The following is a 16,742-nucleotide window of genomic DNA, read 5'->3' on the forward strand; positions in this document are numbered from 1 at the left end:
TCTTTCACCAAAAATAATAATTTAAAACCATAATTTAAAAAATCAAATTTCTCACTTGGAATTTCCTAATCTAGTAGGATTTCTCTTTCAATCTGATCAGAATCAATTTGACTTTTCCACTATCATTCACCCCTGGATATGACATTATGCCCTTGTTATCTAATATGAAATGCTATAACTATTTGTCTGTTTACTCTCTAACAATAAATATTTATATTACCACAGCAACAATAACAACCACTACAACTACATCGTCACCACCCACTACTACTACAGAACCTACAACTACTACTGAGACTACAACAACCACCTCTATCACCACAACTACATTTTTATGTGAGTTGAGAGCTTTATTATTCTTTACTGGTATACCATAAAGTTTTTTTTATTGTCAGGAGGAACACTTCTACAACAAGTACTTAAAGTGAATTAAAGCAAAAGTACATAAAAGAATAATGGAAGGACAGGAGTGGTTGCAATAAGTACCCACAGACATTGGATTACATAATGTACAACTAAATCTGTGAGCCAATATTACTACCATTGGAAAGGGATAATCTACCAGGCAGTTTTATATATGAGCATTCTGAACAAAAAAAAATTAGGAGTGTGTTCCACATTTCTAAATCTGGTTGAAGTGTGCACTATCTTCTACTTTTCAATATCTGTTTCTAGAACAATTCTAAAAATAGGCCTTAGTATACTCTACACCAGGGGTGTCCACACTCTTTGCAAAGAGGGCCAGATTTAGTAAGGTGAAAATGTCCCACACAGCAAAATGACAGTCCCACACAGCACACGGCCACCAGGGTGGCGTGAGGGATTCCCTGTGCACGGAGTCTGGTGTCAGTGCGGGCTCTGTGCAGAGCACAGCACACACCCACTATAATGACGTAGGGGATTCCCTGTGATGACAGAAGCTGCGGACCGATGGAAATCTGAACAAGGGCCACAATTGGCCCCTGGACTTTGGACATGCCTGCTCTACACCCATCTAAATTTATTCACTCCTGGTATACCATAATCTTGTACATTTTTATTAGTTCTCTGGACAATTTCTTTAAAACAACAAATTACTACAACAACAAGTTCATGTGAGTTGAGAAAGTTGTTAGTCTTTATACATAAGTCAAAAAATCAATATTATTTTCAAGACAAACTGCTCTACAGAGAGTATTTAAAAAGAAATACAACTAAAACCCATGATAGGAAACAATCCAATATCTTTTGGAGCAAAACTGGAGAAATAAACTCTCCACAAACTGGAGAACTAAATTATAAAAAACTATTTTTTTTGTAAATTACACAAAATACATTTATTTGCTAGCATCAATTGAATTCATGCTTTTTAAAAGTATAAAATTCAGTATAGTTTGAGGGAGAGAAGTATTTAATATTAAATCACAATCCTTCTACCCCCCAAGATACCTCAGAGTCACTCTACATTTCTGACCATTTCTGGTCTATGTTAGAAAGACAATATGCCCCTGTACAAAGCATTGGTCACACCACATCTGGAATATGCAGTCCAGTTTTGGGCACCAGTTCACAAAAGGGACATTGTGGAATTGGAGTGAGTGCAGAGAATGACAACTAAATTAATAAAAGGAATGGAGGAGGTCAGCTATGAGGAGAGGTTAGCTAGACTGAATCTATTCTCTCTCGAGAAGAGATGTTTAAGGGGGAATATGATCACCCTGTATAAATATATAAATGGTCCATATAGAGAACTCTTTTCCCCATTATTCACTTTGAGATCATTACAAAGAACAAGAGGGCACTTTTTGCGTCTGGAGGAAATGAAATTTAATCTCAGGATAAGGAAGGAATTCTTCACGAATCTGGATATCTAGGAAGGTTCTAATAAGTATAAACCTGTTTAAATGTGCCCAGCCTGAAATTAACAGGGATTCGTCAAATGAGGAATCATCTCCCTCACACATCCTGGGAGGCTCATGGGTGCTCCTTCTGCGCATGCCCGAGCATCTTAGGCATGCGCATAAGGAATCCTTTTGCCAAAAGGAAAATAAATCGCCTATCTCACGCTTGTGCAGTAAGATCGGCATGTTTTTTTGTTGTTATGGAGTACTTTTGAGTTTAATTCCTCTTTAAATTTACGACAAAAGAGATTAATACAGTGGCAAAACCATGCCTAAAAACTGAATTGTTTGGGATCATAGAATTACAAAACAAAAACAATAAAGCTGTTTTTTTAATTTTATTATGATCCTAAAATAATCTTTTTTTGAGGCATGGTTTTGACACTCTTTAATGTATTATTTGTATAGCTAAGGGATTTGGTGTGTGCAAGTTACCAACCATATCAGAACAACAATTCGATTATTGATTTACAAGTGAGATTACCCACCCTGAATGTGTGGTAATTTACATTGACACAGTGACAGACACAGTGCTACACTGCTTACATGAATGACAACAGTGCGTCAGTGAAGGATTTTTATTAATATTTTTTACTAAAGAAATTCTTCACCAGGACCTTTTACTTACCCTGGTTTTTAGGTATATATTCAAGACACTGTAGTTAAACCAGAACAAATACTAAACTGCTGTTAAGCCCTAACATGTGTAAGGTATTTGATTTGACCCAGGAGTGCCTTGAAACTGTTTCTAACTCAGTAATGACCACCAATTTATTATTATTATTATTATTATTAGTATTTTTATTATTTTAATATAGCCACGAAAAAGGTTTTTAGTAGAGATACCCAAAACCTGGAAACTGTTTCAAAGGGTGGGGTAAAAAGCTGGAAAAAGCTGGTTTAGACTAATTTACCTACAGAGTCAGTTATATTAAATAAGAAGTAAAATAAAAATGATTTGTAAAAGGTATGTCTGCACTTTTGTGATTTTGTGGTAATGTGTAGTGGCTTTTGTTTAAAATTTCCTTTTTTGCTACTGATAGGACAAAATAATAATTATTCTAAAAATGTGAAATATTGCATAGTATTACTTATTGTTATTAATATTATTACACAGTATTTATCCAGCACCAACATTGTCCTTATTTTTTTTTTACTATAAGTAGCTTCAGTAAAGTAATATTCTGCATTGACTGGCTCTTCTAAAGATAGCAAGTCATCATTATACCTTTCATATACCCAATAAAAAACATAGCAATGACTTTTATTGCTGAAATGAATTTATATGTGTGTGAGTGAGTCCTTCCTTTGCAAGGACTCATCAACAATAATGAACCAAGGACTTCCAAAGAATTATTGCAAGATTAAGATTGCTCAAAATGTCCACTCAATATCATATTGGTCAGCATTCAGTAATTTGTTTTAGCTGAGATTCTGACACAACGTCATAAATATAAAACACTTTTGTGAGTTGATACTGATGAAGAACTCACAGATCTTGCTGAAGCTTAAAATCGCCATGCTAAAGTTGGCAAACCACTTATTTAGAGTTTTATGAGCGCTTCTCCCTTACTGTTGGCATTACCAACTAATGGATTCCCTTAGAAGTTTTCCTGTACAGGAACTTCACTATTGGCTAAAGTTCAACAAATGAAATTCCACTCTTCCTGTGGACACATTTAATACTCCTACCAGCTACTATGGCCACTTTGATTTCGGGAAGTAGGTTGCCCGAGGACAATTTACTAATCTAGGAAAATTAGTTGTAGTAATGTATAGTAAGGTGTACCAAAGGCCAGAATTTACACTTTATATGGTTGCTCAATGAGCTTCCTCCCCCCAACCCAGTCTATAATTATATTCAACAATCAGATGTTTCAGGAAGATAAAGCTTTTAATCTTTGGTTCAGAACCATATCTGTTAATATTTATGTGTTATGGATAATGTAGACTAAATTGTACAAATGGTAATGCTTTAATAACTGCATCAACCTAATGAACTAATCTCAAATTCATTTTGCAAAGAAAATATTCTCTGTGAGCATCCTCTGAACTGTTAGTAAATATGTTTTTTGCTGTGGAACCTAAGCTACTTTTCTGATTTCCCAGTCCTGTATTTAATGGAGGCTGTAAAAACACAAATCATGCTCATATCGACCATCACAGTGGTATATTATAGGAAAAGTTTTGTGATGAATATTTCACATACCAACCCTTTTGTGTCTCCAGCATAATGAAACCTGGATGTTGTGCAACTGCACCATGGCTAGATGTCTTGAGAACAACACGGTAGAGATTATTGAACTCAAGTGTGAGCCTCCACCTCTAATAACATGTGCTAATGGATTACCACCAGTAGCTGTACCAGATGATGACTTATGTTGCTGGCATTGGGAGTGTGACTGTAAGTATCTGTAACTGGAATGAATTAGTAGCTTTTATTGTTTTTCCTAATAAAAACATATTAGGCAGGACCTAATCTGCAAAATCAAATAAATTCTGGTTTAATTTCAATAATTGCAAACTTTCACTTTAGGTATCTGTAATGGATGGGGTGACCCCCATTATGTCACATTTGATGGAACCTACTATAGCTATCAAGGCAGCTGTACCTATGCTCTGGTGGAAGAGATTGAAAAGAGGATTGATAATTTTGGAATATATATTGATAACTATGACTGTGGATCTCAGGACGGAGTATCTTGTCCACGTGATATAATTGTTCGTCATGAAACGCAGACAATACGCATTGCAGCAAAGACCATGCAGCCGATCAAATTAGAGGTAGGATGAAATTCTATAAATGTTATTGGTTGAAAACCCAGCATTTTATTCAGTGAAGCATAGTAATAGTTTTACATATAAGATGCAAAGTACCTGTATTCCTTAACAAAAAAGGCAGCTCAGAGAATCATTTTTCTATCCTAATTTTTTGAGTAATTAAATCTTAAAATAGGTTTTCCTGCCATTTAATGCTTTCTAATGGTATAGTTTAGTAAGAAAAAGTAAGATTTTGCAGTCATTACATGTCTATTAATAGCTTTCAGTAGATCTAAATTCTAAACCTTTTGTTTAAGCTTTAAATGGGGTGGATAAATGTCTATCATTTTTTGTGATCATCATCACGATGAGAAATCCAGCATTTTACAGTAAAAACAGAAAGAGAATAGACGTCGTCCAATGGCGACACCTGTGTCCCAGAAGGGGTTTCCCATAATTCAGAGTTATTGGATAGATGGATAGATTTGAATCTGTAAAACATAGGTACCAGAGACAGAATGATAGAAAAATAATAAAGTTTAAAAAATTCACTAGCTGACCCATAATAGACATTACAAAGGTAAATGCTGGACAGCAACAAATTAGATTCCATTGCCCACTAAAGGCCACTTTTCTACACACTATAGTTCCTTTTTTAAGACATTAGATTACAAGGTTCTTTGCAGTCAATGCTCATGATAAAAACATTACAAACATCTATTTTTATCCTGCTTAACCTAGGTACTTGTAAACGAAGAAGTTGTAGGAACTCCTTATAAGAAGTATGGAGTGACTGTGTATAGATCTGGCATCAATTACGTGGTAGAAATTCCGGAATTAGGGGCTAATATCACATACAACGGCTTGTCTTTCTCCATCAAACTGCCATATCGTCTTTTCGGACACAATACACAGGGACAGTGCGGTAAGCTTCTTTTGTAATCTATATTTGCAAAATATTGTTAACCTTTTATTGGTAATACTCATTTCTTTTACTTTACATGAAAATCATTTACAATAGACAATTGCGAACCCAGACATTTTTGTGTTTTGTAGTTTGTAGACTGAATAGAGTAAGGCACAGGAAGAGGACGAACAGAAAGTTTATGTGCCCTTAACTACTACTGGACATTTGGCTATATGCATCATCAATATAATCATCTAAATACACAGTGTCTATGGAGCACATTGTGTCCTTCTTGTGCATCTATGGCTCTTTTTTGACAGCTGGAAATTGCTTGAAATAATGCATTGTATAAGATCAAACGATGTACAAAAGTTTGAAAACAAAACACTTTAAGTTAGTTGACAAAATAGTTCTACCTAACCTCCCAATAGCTTTTGTATTTCTGCTTATTATTTATTATTTCTATTTTGTTCTTGTTTTGTATTTTTTACCCTAATTCCTTTAGATTCACAAAAAAAAAATATTTTATTTGAATAATACAAAAAGAAAATAATGTACTTTTTTCAGTAAAACATTACATTAAATTAATCCCCACCTAATTGCCATATTGTATCATTATGGAAATACCTGTGCCCTTTTATCTGACTGTATTTTGTTATTTAGGTACTTGCACCAACAATAGAACTGATGACTGCCTAACACGTAGTGGTCAAATTGTATCAAACTGTGAAATTATGGCGGACACCTGGATTGTACCAGATCCAAGAAAACCTACATGTGGTAAACTGCAGCCCCCAATTTCCCCAACTGGGACTATTTGCAAACCATCTCCACTGTGTGAACTTATCTTGGGAACGTAAGCATTTATAATATTATTATTGTAAATATCTTTACAAAAATATATTAAATCGATGTTTCAAAACAAATGTTTGTGACTCTGACAGTTTACAAATAGCTAAAAATGCTTTGACCCAACCAAAAAGAAATCTAATACAAGAAAAATTAAGGCCAGTAGAGGTGTTCAATAAAGTTATATGAAGGAGCATGATAGGACACTGACTTTATTTTAGCTTTGAACTAAGCCAATATCAGTATATCGGTATACAAATAAAATGATACAGATAATTCTCCCTGGGACTAAAAAAATAGGCATCATTACACTTTATTTAAAAATGAAAAAATATTTTCTGATAAACCAGATTATTATTTGAACTAATTTTTTTGTATTGTTTTCCAAAGGACATTTCAAGAATGTCACAAGATTCTACCACCAGAACATTTCTACCAAGCCTGTAATTATGACAGTTGCCATGTTGCAAGCTCTAACATAGAATGTACCAGTTTGCAGCAGTATGCGCAGATGTGTTCTGAAAATGGAATCTGCGTTCAGTGGAGAGATAAAGCTTCAGAATGTCGTAAGTTATTTTATTTTATAGCATTTGCCTTGAACTAAGCTTAATAAAGTCCATTGGAAAAGAATGTTGTTTTCCAACTCTGGATGTTTGTGGGACTACAAAGCAAACGAAAGGGCATATTAGGACAGGTACTAGATGTGTACCAATACCAAAATTAAGAAGAAATAAGAAAAAAAAACCACCAATGCAGAGATTCTACCTCTGCAGCATTGTTGGCTGTACTGAACATCCCAGGCACACACTGACAATATGGTTATGATATGGTGTATTAAAAGAGGACTGGGTTTTCCATTTCTGCAAAGAATTGGTTCTCATGATTCGGCTGAGCATGGCTGAAGGCTATACACTTCATTATAGATAAGTTTCTTATTTCTGATGCCAAATCTGCAAAGTTTTCAGCCAGAGGTTTGTAAACTCCCATGGATTTCTTTCAAATCCATTGCAATGGCGAACCCCAACCTCATCTCTACATTTTTCCATAAAGTGCAAATGATTCCCTTTCTTTGCTATTTGCTACTTTCTTTGCCACTTGCAAACATGAATGTTGTAGTCATTGCTTCTCAAACACCAAGGATAGGTGAGTGTAAGTAGCCAAGTAAGTGTAAGTAGGATAGGTCTGTGCATTCTTAATTCATCTAGCTGCTAGAGTAAACTTTTTAAACCTATTTTGGAAACAAAACCCCTTTGCATATATATGAAGTTTATTTTTTTAGGCTGTGACATAAATATGATTATTTTTAATTCTTCATTCATCAATATCTTAAAAACATTTTTATCTTTCCAGCTCTTGCTTGCCCTTCAAACAAAGTCTACAATGCATGCGGTCCTGCTGTACCAAGAACATGCCAATCTACGTAAGTGTGTAATAGCTTACCAATATATAAAGATGGCTTTACTTTTATATTTTTATAAAATAACATTTGATACATGATTACTTTTTTTATAGTCCAGAGGAGATTGAACAGATAAAGAATGATAAACGTCTTGTTGAAGGATGCTTCTGTCCACTGGGTACCAAACCCTTCAGCCCAGCTATGGATGTCTGTGTATCTACTTGTGGTAAGGAATCTATACTGACTAATTTTTACTTTTTGCTTTTACTTCCTATGATATAGCATTCCACAACAATTCTACTTTCTACACCCAAAACATTTACCTAACACTTAATCAGCCAGCACTTTTTTTTGACTACAACATTTCAAGTCTGTTTCAAGTCGAAACTTAAACCTTAGGATTTGCCATGTGCAAGGATCAAATATTCTTTGGCAAACTTTGAGGATATTTCAGCTTTGTAAAAATGATGCTGTCATAGATTATTAGAGCTTCTTTCAGACAGTTTTAATGGATTTTATTTAAATATATATATTTATAATATTATTTGTATTGTTCTAACTGTTACAATGCACTTAGCAGAGTCCATAGTCTATAGTCAGGTTAATAACTGCCACATAGAGAAGTTCACAATCTAGAGTTCCTACCATAGTCATTGTCATATATACATAACAAGACCAATGTGTAGCAGAAAGAGGTCTGTCTCAAATATCAATAATAATGCACAGCGAAGGTTTCTGTAACTTGAAATAGACCTAAATTCAAAAAACAAAAGTTACCAGGAGGTAAAGCAAATTGATTAAAGAGACATATAATGCTGTGCATACTTGCTGATTATGGTGGAAGTATAGTTTCTGTTTAAGAGGTGAAAGTACACATTTCAATGGAGAGGGGTGTGAGGTAACTTCCACCCTGTAATTAGGTCAAGCAAGCAAATAGGAACAGTGGGCCACTGGTAACAGAAAGGACCCCAATGCTGATATAAGTTGTTTCCGGAGTGTGAGCGTTAATTTTGTTAATAGAAGGTTTAATACATATTATAAATAAAAGTTTGTACATAATATCAGGCTAACATATTTGTCTCTTTCAGGATGTGTTGGACCTGACAATGTGCCACGTGAGGTATGTTTTTTTATCTATATTTGTAATCTTCTATAGTATAATAATAATACCATAACTAAATATGCATTTCAGAAAGGAGGGATGCCAAATTTTTCATAAGACCAAGAACTATGTGTGTTATTCTCTTTAACGTGGATCTAGTTCCAGTTCAAAATGCAAAGCCACTACATCTTTCTAATAAAACGTAGACGATTTTTACCTTTTTGGCTTACACTCTACAAAATGGCAACTAGAGTCTGATAGTTTTCTTGAACAATGTGTCTGGTTTATAAAGCTCTCTAAGACCACAGAGGATACACTTTCATAAGTGAAGCTGGGTGATCAAGCAAACCAGGAATGGATTTCTTCAAAATAATTTGCTATTTGCTAGCAAATGTTTTGAATCCTGGACCAGATCCATTTCAGGTTTGCTGGATCACCTTGCTTCAATGATGAAAGTGTATTCTCTCCAGCCTTGGAGGGCTTTCATAAACCAGGTCTAAGGTATCAGCTTTTCTTATCTTTTAATTTTCAAAATCGCCAACTATGTTACCTGTAGTTAAGTTCCTGATAAATTAGTTTTTTCTTTACCAAATAGTATGGAGAAGAGTTCCTGTTTAACTGCCAGGACTGTGTCTGCCGGGAGGGTGGCAGTGGCATCACTTGCGACCAACACAAGTGTCCCAAGTTAAGAAATGTCAAGTGTGAGCTGGAAGGTTTCTATCCCACGACCCAGCTCAACCCTGAAGATGTCTGCTGTGAAGAGACTGTGTGCAGTAAGTGAATTCACTTTGTGCCTTTCTTCCAGGAAATGTATAGCTTGTTAACAGCAATGCTTCTTCACAAAGAGTTGCTAGTTTACTATTGATGTATAGGTTTGATTCCAATTATTTTAACTTAAAATAATTAATAATTGCTTAAGTAGGGTATAATCATTGGATATCTAATTTTCTAAACAATTTATATTATCCATACCTACAGAACTTGTGTACAGAGTATTGATCCCTAAATTACCTATCCTAAAGTAAACCATTGAGAGAGTTCAGTCCTACAGGAATGCAAACAAACGAACAAACAAAAAAAGTCAGAGTGATTTCAACTATCGGCCAAATGCTTTTCACGGTGCATTCTGAATGCTCTCAGAACCATCTCAAACTTGTGTCAAAAGCAAGCTGCAGTGGCTTACTGAAACTTGTTGATGCAAGCCGTTAGAATAAAAGCAAACATTTATAAAAATGGTAATTATAGATCCTATTCCAATCCTATTTCCTTTTTGAAAGAAGATTTCCTGACTTGTATAAGCCATTCAAAGCCTGTTACACTCTTGAAAACCCATTAGGTTTCTCATTCTCTATTAATTCAAATGCACATGTCCTTATTTTTCCTTAAACTTTTGCAAAGCAGAAACTCCCAATTATTCTCAGAAAACATTAATAGGTGACGGTCCTGAACCTTAAAAATCTGTCCCTTAGATGAAATTAGATAAATTAGATGACCCTTTTAGCTCCATATTTGTAGAATAGAATAAATTGAATTCCCAAAGCTTGATGGAAGTAGACTATGAATATTATGGCATTATTATTTCATATTATTGATATATATATACTGAGATCACCATATCCTAAATATGTCATATTCATTTTTGTTTTACAGAATGTGATGTCAATAAATGCTCAAATAAATCCCCCAACTGTGGACTTGGTTATGAAGCTATCGGTGGCATTCCAGAAGGACACTGTTGCCCAGTGTATAAATGCTGTAAGTTGAAATAGTTTTTGTTATGTAATTGTTTTTTGTGTGCTCTTGCATTTATACCACTCTTATATGTATGATTCCAATGCATTATGCATTTGAAAAAAATACCTATTTTTAAAATAACTGCTTTTTTATCTCTTGCAGTCCGGAAGAAAGTTTGTGTACATGGAAGTGCAGAATACTTGGTAAGTTACTTAAATAAAGTCAATACTGTGTGATGAATGAAGTATTTATATGTTGCATCTGGAAATCTGTGCTCACATCAATTATCAAATGATGTGTATTGGTGTTTTCTCACATATGACTAGATGTTCAGTGAACACTGGTCAATTGGGAAAATGCATAAATAATCCACCCCCTACTTGTGTTCTATGAGATCTCTGGGATAAGCTTACAAACTGCTGTATCACCCACATTTGTTGTAGCGGGTAAGATTTAGCCCAACTAGGACCGATGGATGGTTACCAATTTTGCCCTATAGTACAAATGTGTTTTTTCCGTACATTAAGGCCATATGTATAAACACCAAATTTTCTAAAGTTGTCCTGCAAAGGGACTGCTTTCTTGAAAAAGTATACAAATTGCTACAATGAGGTAGGGACTGATATGAATAGCTTTGTGCAAAAACTTTAATACAATGCCAGTGCCTCATAATGCATTGAAAACATTCCTTCCATCCATAGTTGCTGAATCACTTTAGCCCTATGTTTACATGACATTTGTATGCATCTTAGGCTTGCACAGGGCAGCTAAGCTAAAGAGAAGTGAATTATAGGATATGTTATACAAACTGGTGACTCTAAATCACTTTTTGGGGGAAAGTGGGGTTATTATCAAAAAAAAGTCTTCAAATGGGTATGACCAGTTTGGCAATCACCACCGATAGTATGTATAACAAGGAGAAAACTCAGCATTGATACAGAGTCTTCTGTATATTGTTAATAATATGGATTTGTTTCTCTACAGCCTGGAGCTTCAGTGCTCTCTGACAAGTGCCAGACCTGTGTGTGTGCAGAAAGTTCCAATGCAACTGAAGGAATTGAGATACAATGCAAGCGTGTATTTTGTAGTAAGACATGCCCACTGGTAAGTGCAGTTCATGTTGAAGAATACACAGTGTAGCATGCCTTGGACTATTCATTGTAAGTAATGTTTTGTTTATTGTATGTATTGATAACAAATCATACATTTTCCTGTTTGTAGGGCTTTGAGTTGAAGGAGAGCAAAACCGACTGTTGTGGTGAATGTCAACAAACTAGTTGTGTTATCAATGACAATGGTAATGTCCATCTGTTGAAGGTATGTAGCACTTTACTTCTTCTACCAAACAATGCATCAAACATTTTAAATATATTATTCTTGTTCCTGGAATAAAATTATTTTTTCCAAGAACATCTTATTCACAATAGTTTCTGTTTAGGATACCACTTGTACAAGACCTGAAATTTCAACTTGTTACTTCTCACTTATTGTTTCATCATTTTAATTATAGGCTTTAGATTTAAAAAAAACATTTGCTGTGTTTATGCAGAGAAAAGCATTTAATGCATTTAATTCCATCCCACCCAGCATTACATTAGTCAGTCACCTTTCTATTATCCTGCTCAGTTACTGTTACTGAAGAATATTTCCAATACTGTATGGAGAAGAATGGAATTTAAATGCCTTTCTTTTTATGTGATAGATATCGTGTTTGGAAAATGACCCAGAGTTGTCAGAGCAGGAAAAGGGATGTGCATGTGCAGCTTAGTGTACCCTTTTAGAACGGGCAGTTGACAGGCAGACCTACAGATCCTAGACACAATTTTTTTTAATAAATGACTTACATTCTTTTTTAAACTTTTCATGTTCATTAGAAGCTGAGCACAATGTACTTTTAGGAAATAAATACATTATTATTATTACACAGTATTTATATATCGCCATCATATTACACAGTGCTGTACAAAGTCATGTCACTAACTGTCCCTCAAAGGAGTTCACAATCTAATGTCCCTACCATAGTCATATGTCATTAATGTATGTAACAATTGACAAGGTCAATTGTTAGGGAGAAGCCAATTAACCTCACTGCATGTTTTTGGGATGTGGGAGGAAACTGAAATACCCGGAGAGACCCACGCAGACACGGGGAGAACCTGCAAACTCCATGCAGATAATGTCCTGGCTGGGGATCTAACCTGGGCTCTGGAGCTGCAAAGGCCAGAGTGCTAACCCCTGAGCCACTGTGCTCCCCAATTATGTTGTGAAAAATCTTTGTATTATCTTTAGGCCTGATCGTCTGTATATAATTTATTATAGTTTTTTATTATAGCTATTTAGCTTTTAGGGTTACTGATTCGTTATTATGTAGCAAAGTCTCAAACTTTTACTCAAGTGTTTGTCTTTGGGGATAAGTAATGTTGAACCATCTAATTTTTTTAGAATCAAGAAACATTGCGTGCAAGCAATGACAACTGTACAACGTACAGCTGCTATATGCTCAAAAATAGTTTCATCACATCTACTGCAAAAACTACCTGTGGAAACTTTAATGAAGATGAATGTGAACCTGTAAGTATTCAAGATTCCTGCTATAGCTAAACCTTACTTACTATGAACCGGACTTTCAGGATCTAGTGATTGTTATAGGAAATGGAGCTGGGCTTCTGTGGATCTGTTCACGATCTTTAAATGGAAAAAAAAACGTTTCTTTTTTTACTTTTTAAGGAGAAACTAAACCCATCAATGTTCATCAATGTCCTCCTTCCATCATGGCCACCACAAAATTCTCCCTTCTTTCCTTCTGTTTCCTAAACTTTGGCCATCTTGATTGGCCAGGCCAGGATGACATACCACCCCTACAGGCGCATGGAAGTTTGTTCAGTCCCGAAACTTGCTAGGGAAGCCGGGATTCCGAGGTTAACATGGCAACAATTGCTGAGCTGAGCATGCCCAGTTCAGTGGAATTTTACAACTAGGTTCATTCAGGCAGGTAAGAATAGTTATTGCAGAAGTGACATCGCCTGTCCCTTTCTGCAATAAACACCTGCCTGAATCATGCATTTTTAAAGTGGGACTTTAGTTCCACCTTAGAGTGGCATTATGTAAATTTGTTTTCTTTGTAAAAAAAAAGTCTTTGCTGTGCTGGACTATGAATTTGAGTGTTTTTTTTATAAGCATGTCGAATGCAAATTGAAGTAGACTGAATTGGGTGAAATTAATCTTTAAAGAGTCACAGTATAACGGCTATAACAACACCTATTGAATTTTTTTAAAAACATCAGACACTTAAATACTTTACATTACAGTAATAAATACCACACACACCATTTTTGTAGAGTAAAGGGCCCCAAATGTTTCAGCTTATGGCCTCAATTCAGTTTAAACAAATAAGGGCCCCATGAAGCCATAAAAAACTAAAGTTAGGTATAACTCGGGTGGGAATGAATACCAAAATTGCATGGTAAAAAAAGTTATATAAATTCACACACAAAAAAAAGTTATGTATGAAATATTGTGGCCCAGGTTTATTACAAAAAATAAATTGATATGTCTTATTATTTACCTATTTGCATTATTATCATAAAATGAACATAAAAAAATTGTAATGAGGTATTGTTCATGCTATCAAATTTTTTTTTTTTTATTGCATCTTATATGTTTTTAGGACACTGTTCAACTTTTGCCTGATGGCTGCTGTAAGATATGTAAGTATATTTTTAATTACATTTTCATATAGTATATAAATATAGTAGAAATAGTGATTATTCACTTTTGAAATGTTTGCGAACCCATTGAAAATAAAAGCACACCAATGGCATAACATATGTACACTGATGCAGGCAAAATGTTAATTACCCTCAATTATTATTTTACCTCTTTTCAATGATAGTTTCAGCAATGGCAGCCAATAGGAACAGTCTCACTGCCAAAAAATAACAATTGTTAACCTAAATAAAAATGTACTTTATCTTTGTGTGTTGATTTTCTTATTTACTTTAGCTTCCATATCCAAAAATAACTCTTTATAATATGTTATATTGCTAACCCTACAGGTGTTCAAAAGAGTTCATCTTGTGAGCTGCAACAATACTATGATTACCTGACTTATAATAACTGCCTATCAATAGAAAGGGTGAAGATGTCACGTTGTGAAGGATCTTGCAACACCTTTTCAATGTAAGATCATAATTCTATTATTTATATTTTATTTTATATATATATATATATATATATATATATATATATATATGTGTGTGTGTGTGTGTGTGTGTGTGTGTGTGTGTGTGTATATGCATATGAGACTTTGCTCAACAAATAAAAATGCTACGAAAATAACTTTTTGCAAAAAAGCAATAAATACTTCTGTTTTTTGCATAACTGAATGAATGATGGAGACATCTTGGTCAAATATTCCTTCAGAAACCAACCCTTCTGGGAGTATCAAACTTCCAGTACCCTACTGAGCAAATTAGTTTGATCTGCCAGACCCTGTGTTAATATTGTGCCCTGTAGTGAGGTAGAGAGTGCAGAAGAAACCAAATGAGCAGTGAGGCAGGGGGCCAGGAGATCAACACATTGTATAGTAGGACTTGCTAGCCTTGCAAGACATACAAGACATGCAAGACATACATGGTACAGAAGCACACTCTGTTATAGGTATAATATTATAGCTTTAATGCCTTGTGATCCTTTATTATAAGTGACTGGTAATTTATCAATGTATAGACGCATTGGGACTGTATGGGCAGCACAGTGGCTCAGAGGTAAGTGCTCTGACCTTTGCAACGCTAGGTCCCAAGTTCCAATCTTGGCCAGGACACTACCTGCATGGAGTTTGCAGGTTCTCTCTGTGTTTTTGTGGGTCTATTCTGGGTACTCTGGTTTCCTCCCAAAAACATGCAGTTAGGTTTATTGGCTGCACCCCAAAATTGACCCTAGACTCTATTAAAAAGACATATGATTGAGATAGGGACATTAGATTGTGAGCTCCTTTGAGTGACATGACTATGGACTTTGTGCAGCGCTGCGTAATATGATGGCACTGTACAATAAATATTAAATTGTTATATTTAAATTATTAGGCTAAAGCTAAAAATAAGTTACTGCTACGTTCGTTCGTTAGCTTACTGATTTCCCACCAATTTACATAAAATGAGGAGAATGAAATGATCATATTTCTGTGTAACTCAACTCTCTCCCTTTACTTCTATGTTCCAGATACTCGGCAGCTGCCAGGTCAATATCACATAAGTGCACCTGTTGCCAGGATGTGCAGACCACCAAGAAACGTGTTATGTTGAAGTGCAGTGATGGCAGTCAAATAGAACACGAGTATATTGATGTGGAAGAGTGTAGCTGTGTCAACACTAATTGTGAATCGTCACATTCATCAGAGGAACGTACGCCAGCCAGGGCTCGCCGCTCCATACGGAAAAACAGACGAGCTCTTACTTAAATACCAATTTACAGGAAGCTGTAAACTAATTTTACTGCCATATCTAATATATTTCTGTATGTAAACTAAATATGTTTAACTTTCTTCCTTTAGAATAAAGCACCTATATCATATGATGCTAAATTTTGTGATTTTTTTTTTACTTTTTGTGTTTGCTTTAATGCTAAATTTATTAGAAAATATTTTTATGTGCTGTCAAATGTATCTGCAGAGGTCCGTAAATGACCTTTATGTTAATATTTACAGACATTTTTTACATATTTGCTACTTGTAATAAATTGTTGGGAAGGTGGAGAGATGCTACTTCTGAGAACATGTCTCATTTCTTCAATCTCTGTGGTAAAGGCATATATGCTGTAATCAAGAATAAAGAGTGGTGGGTACCTAGGTCACTTTTTTAAAAAATGTGGCTGGGACACCACCTAAAGTTTATAACAACTATTTAGCAGTTCTTTTCGATCAATGCTAACTTAGGTCTTCCTTCCACCAACACATTGTCCAATCAACTGCTTATAAAAAATTTTGGACTGTAAGTCCAAGGGGAGCATGCTGATATGTTAAAGTCTAAGCTGATATACAAAATAGCTAATGGCACATCTCCCTCTTTCGTGTAATTGGGAAGCATGTTGTCTTTGGACTGTCCTGTAATAAAA

The 16,742-nt window shown here is 35.0% G+C and overlaps 1 protein-coding gene across 1 annotated transcript in view; it reads left to right on the plus strand.

Moving 5' to 3' along the window:
* LOC140337714 (mucin-5B-like) overlaps positions 1 to 16,392 on the plus strand; it is a 51,622-nt gene extending 35,230 nt beyond the window's left edge. Inside the window, exons 32-49 of the mRNA XM_072421515.1 lie at positions 226 to 336; positions 4,087 to 4,284; positions 4,417 to 4,664; positions 5,382 to 5,565; positions 6,211 to 6,403; positions 6,787 to 6,962; positions 7,747 to 7,816; positions 7,909 to 8,021; positions 8,884 to 8,915; positions 9,493 to 9,670; positions 10,548 to 10,652; positions 10,794 to 10,834; positions 11,616 to 11,735; positions 11,853 to 11,948; positions 13,074 to 13,202; positions 14,299 to 14,338; positions 14,687 to 14,810; positions 15,852 to 16,392. Of these exons, the coding sequence (XP_072277616.1) occupies positions 226 to 336; positions 4,087 to 4,284; positions 4,417 to 4,664; positions 5,382 to 5,565; positions 6,211 to 6,403; positions 6,787 to 6,962; positions 7,747 to 7,816; positions 7,909 to 8,021; positions 8,884 to 8,915; positions 9,493 to 9,670; positions 10,548 to 10,652; positions 10,794 to 10,834; positions 11,616 to 11,735; positions 11,853 to 11,948; positions 13,074 to 13,202; positions 14,299 to 14,338; positions 14,687 to 14,810; positions 15,852 to 16,089 (2,396 nt within the window). The 3' untranslated portion in view covers positions 16,090 to 16,392. The remainder of the gene's footprint in view (positions 1 to 225; positions 337 to 4,086; positions 4,285 to 4,416; positions 4,665 to 5,381; positions 5,566 to 6,210; positions 6,404 to 6,786; positions 6,963 to 7,746; positions 7,817 to 7,908; positions 8,022 to 8,883; positions 8,916 to 9,492; positions 9,671 to 10,547; positions 10,653 to 10,793; positions 10,835 to 11,615; positions 11,736 to 11,852; positions 11,949 to 13,073; positions 13,203 to 14,298; positions 14,339 to 14,686; positions 14,811 to 15,851) is intronic.
* Positions 16,393 to 16,742: the final 350 nt, after the last annotated feature.

The sequence above is a fragment of the Pyxicephalus adspersus genome, chromosome 9 (assembly GCF_032062135.1).
Source record: "Pyxicephalus adspersus chromosome 9, UCB_Pads_2.0, whole genome shotgun sequence".
Classification (NCBI taxonomy): domain Eukaryota; kingdom Metazoa; phylum Chordata; class Amphibia; order Anura; family Pyxicephalidae; genus Pyxicephalus; species Pyxicephalus adspersus.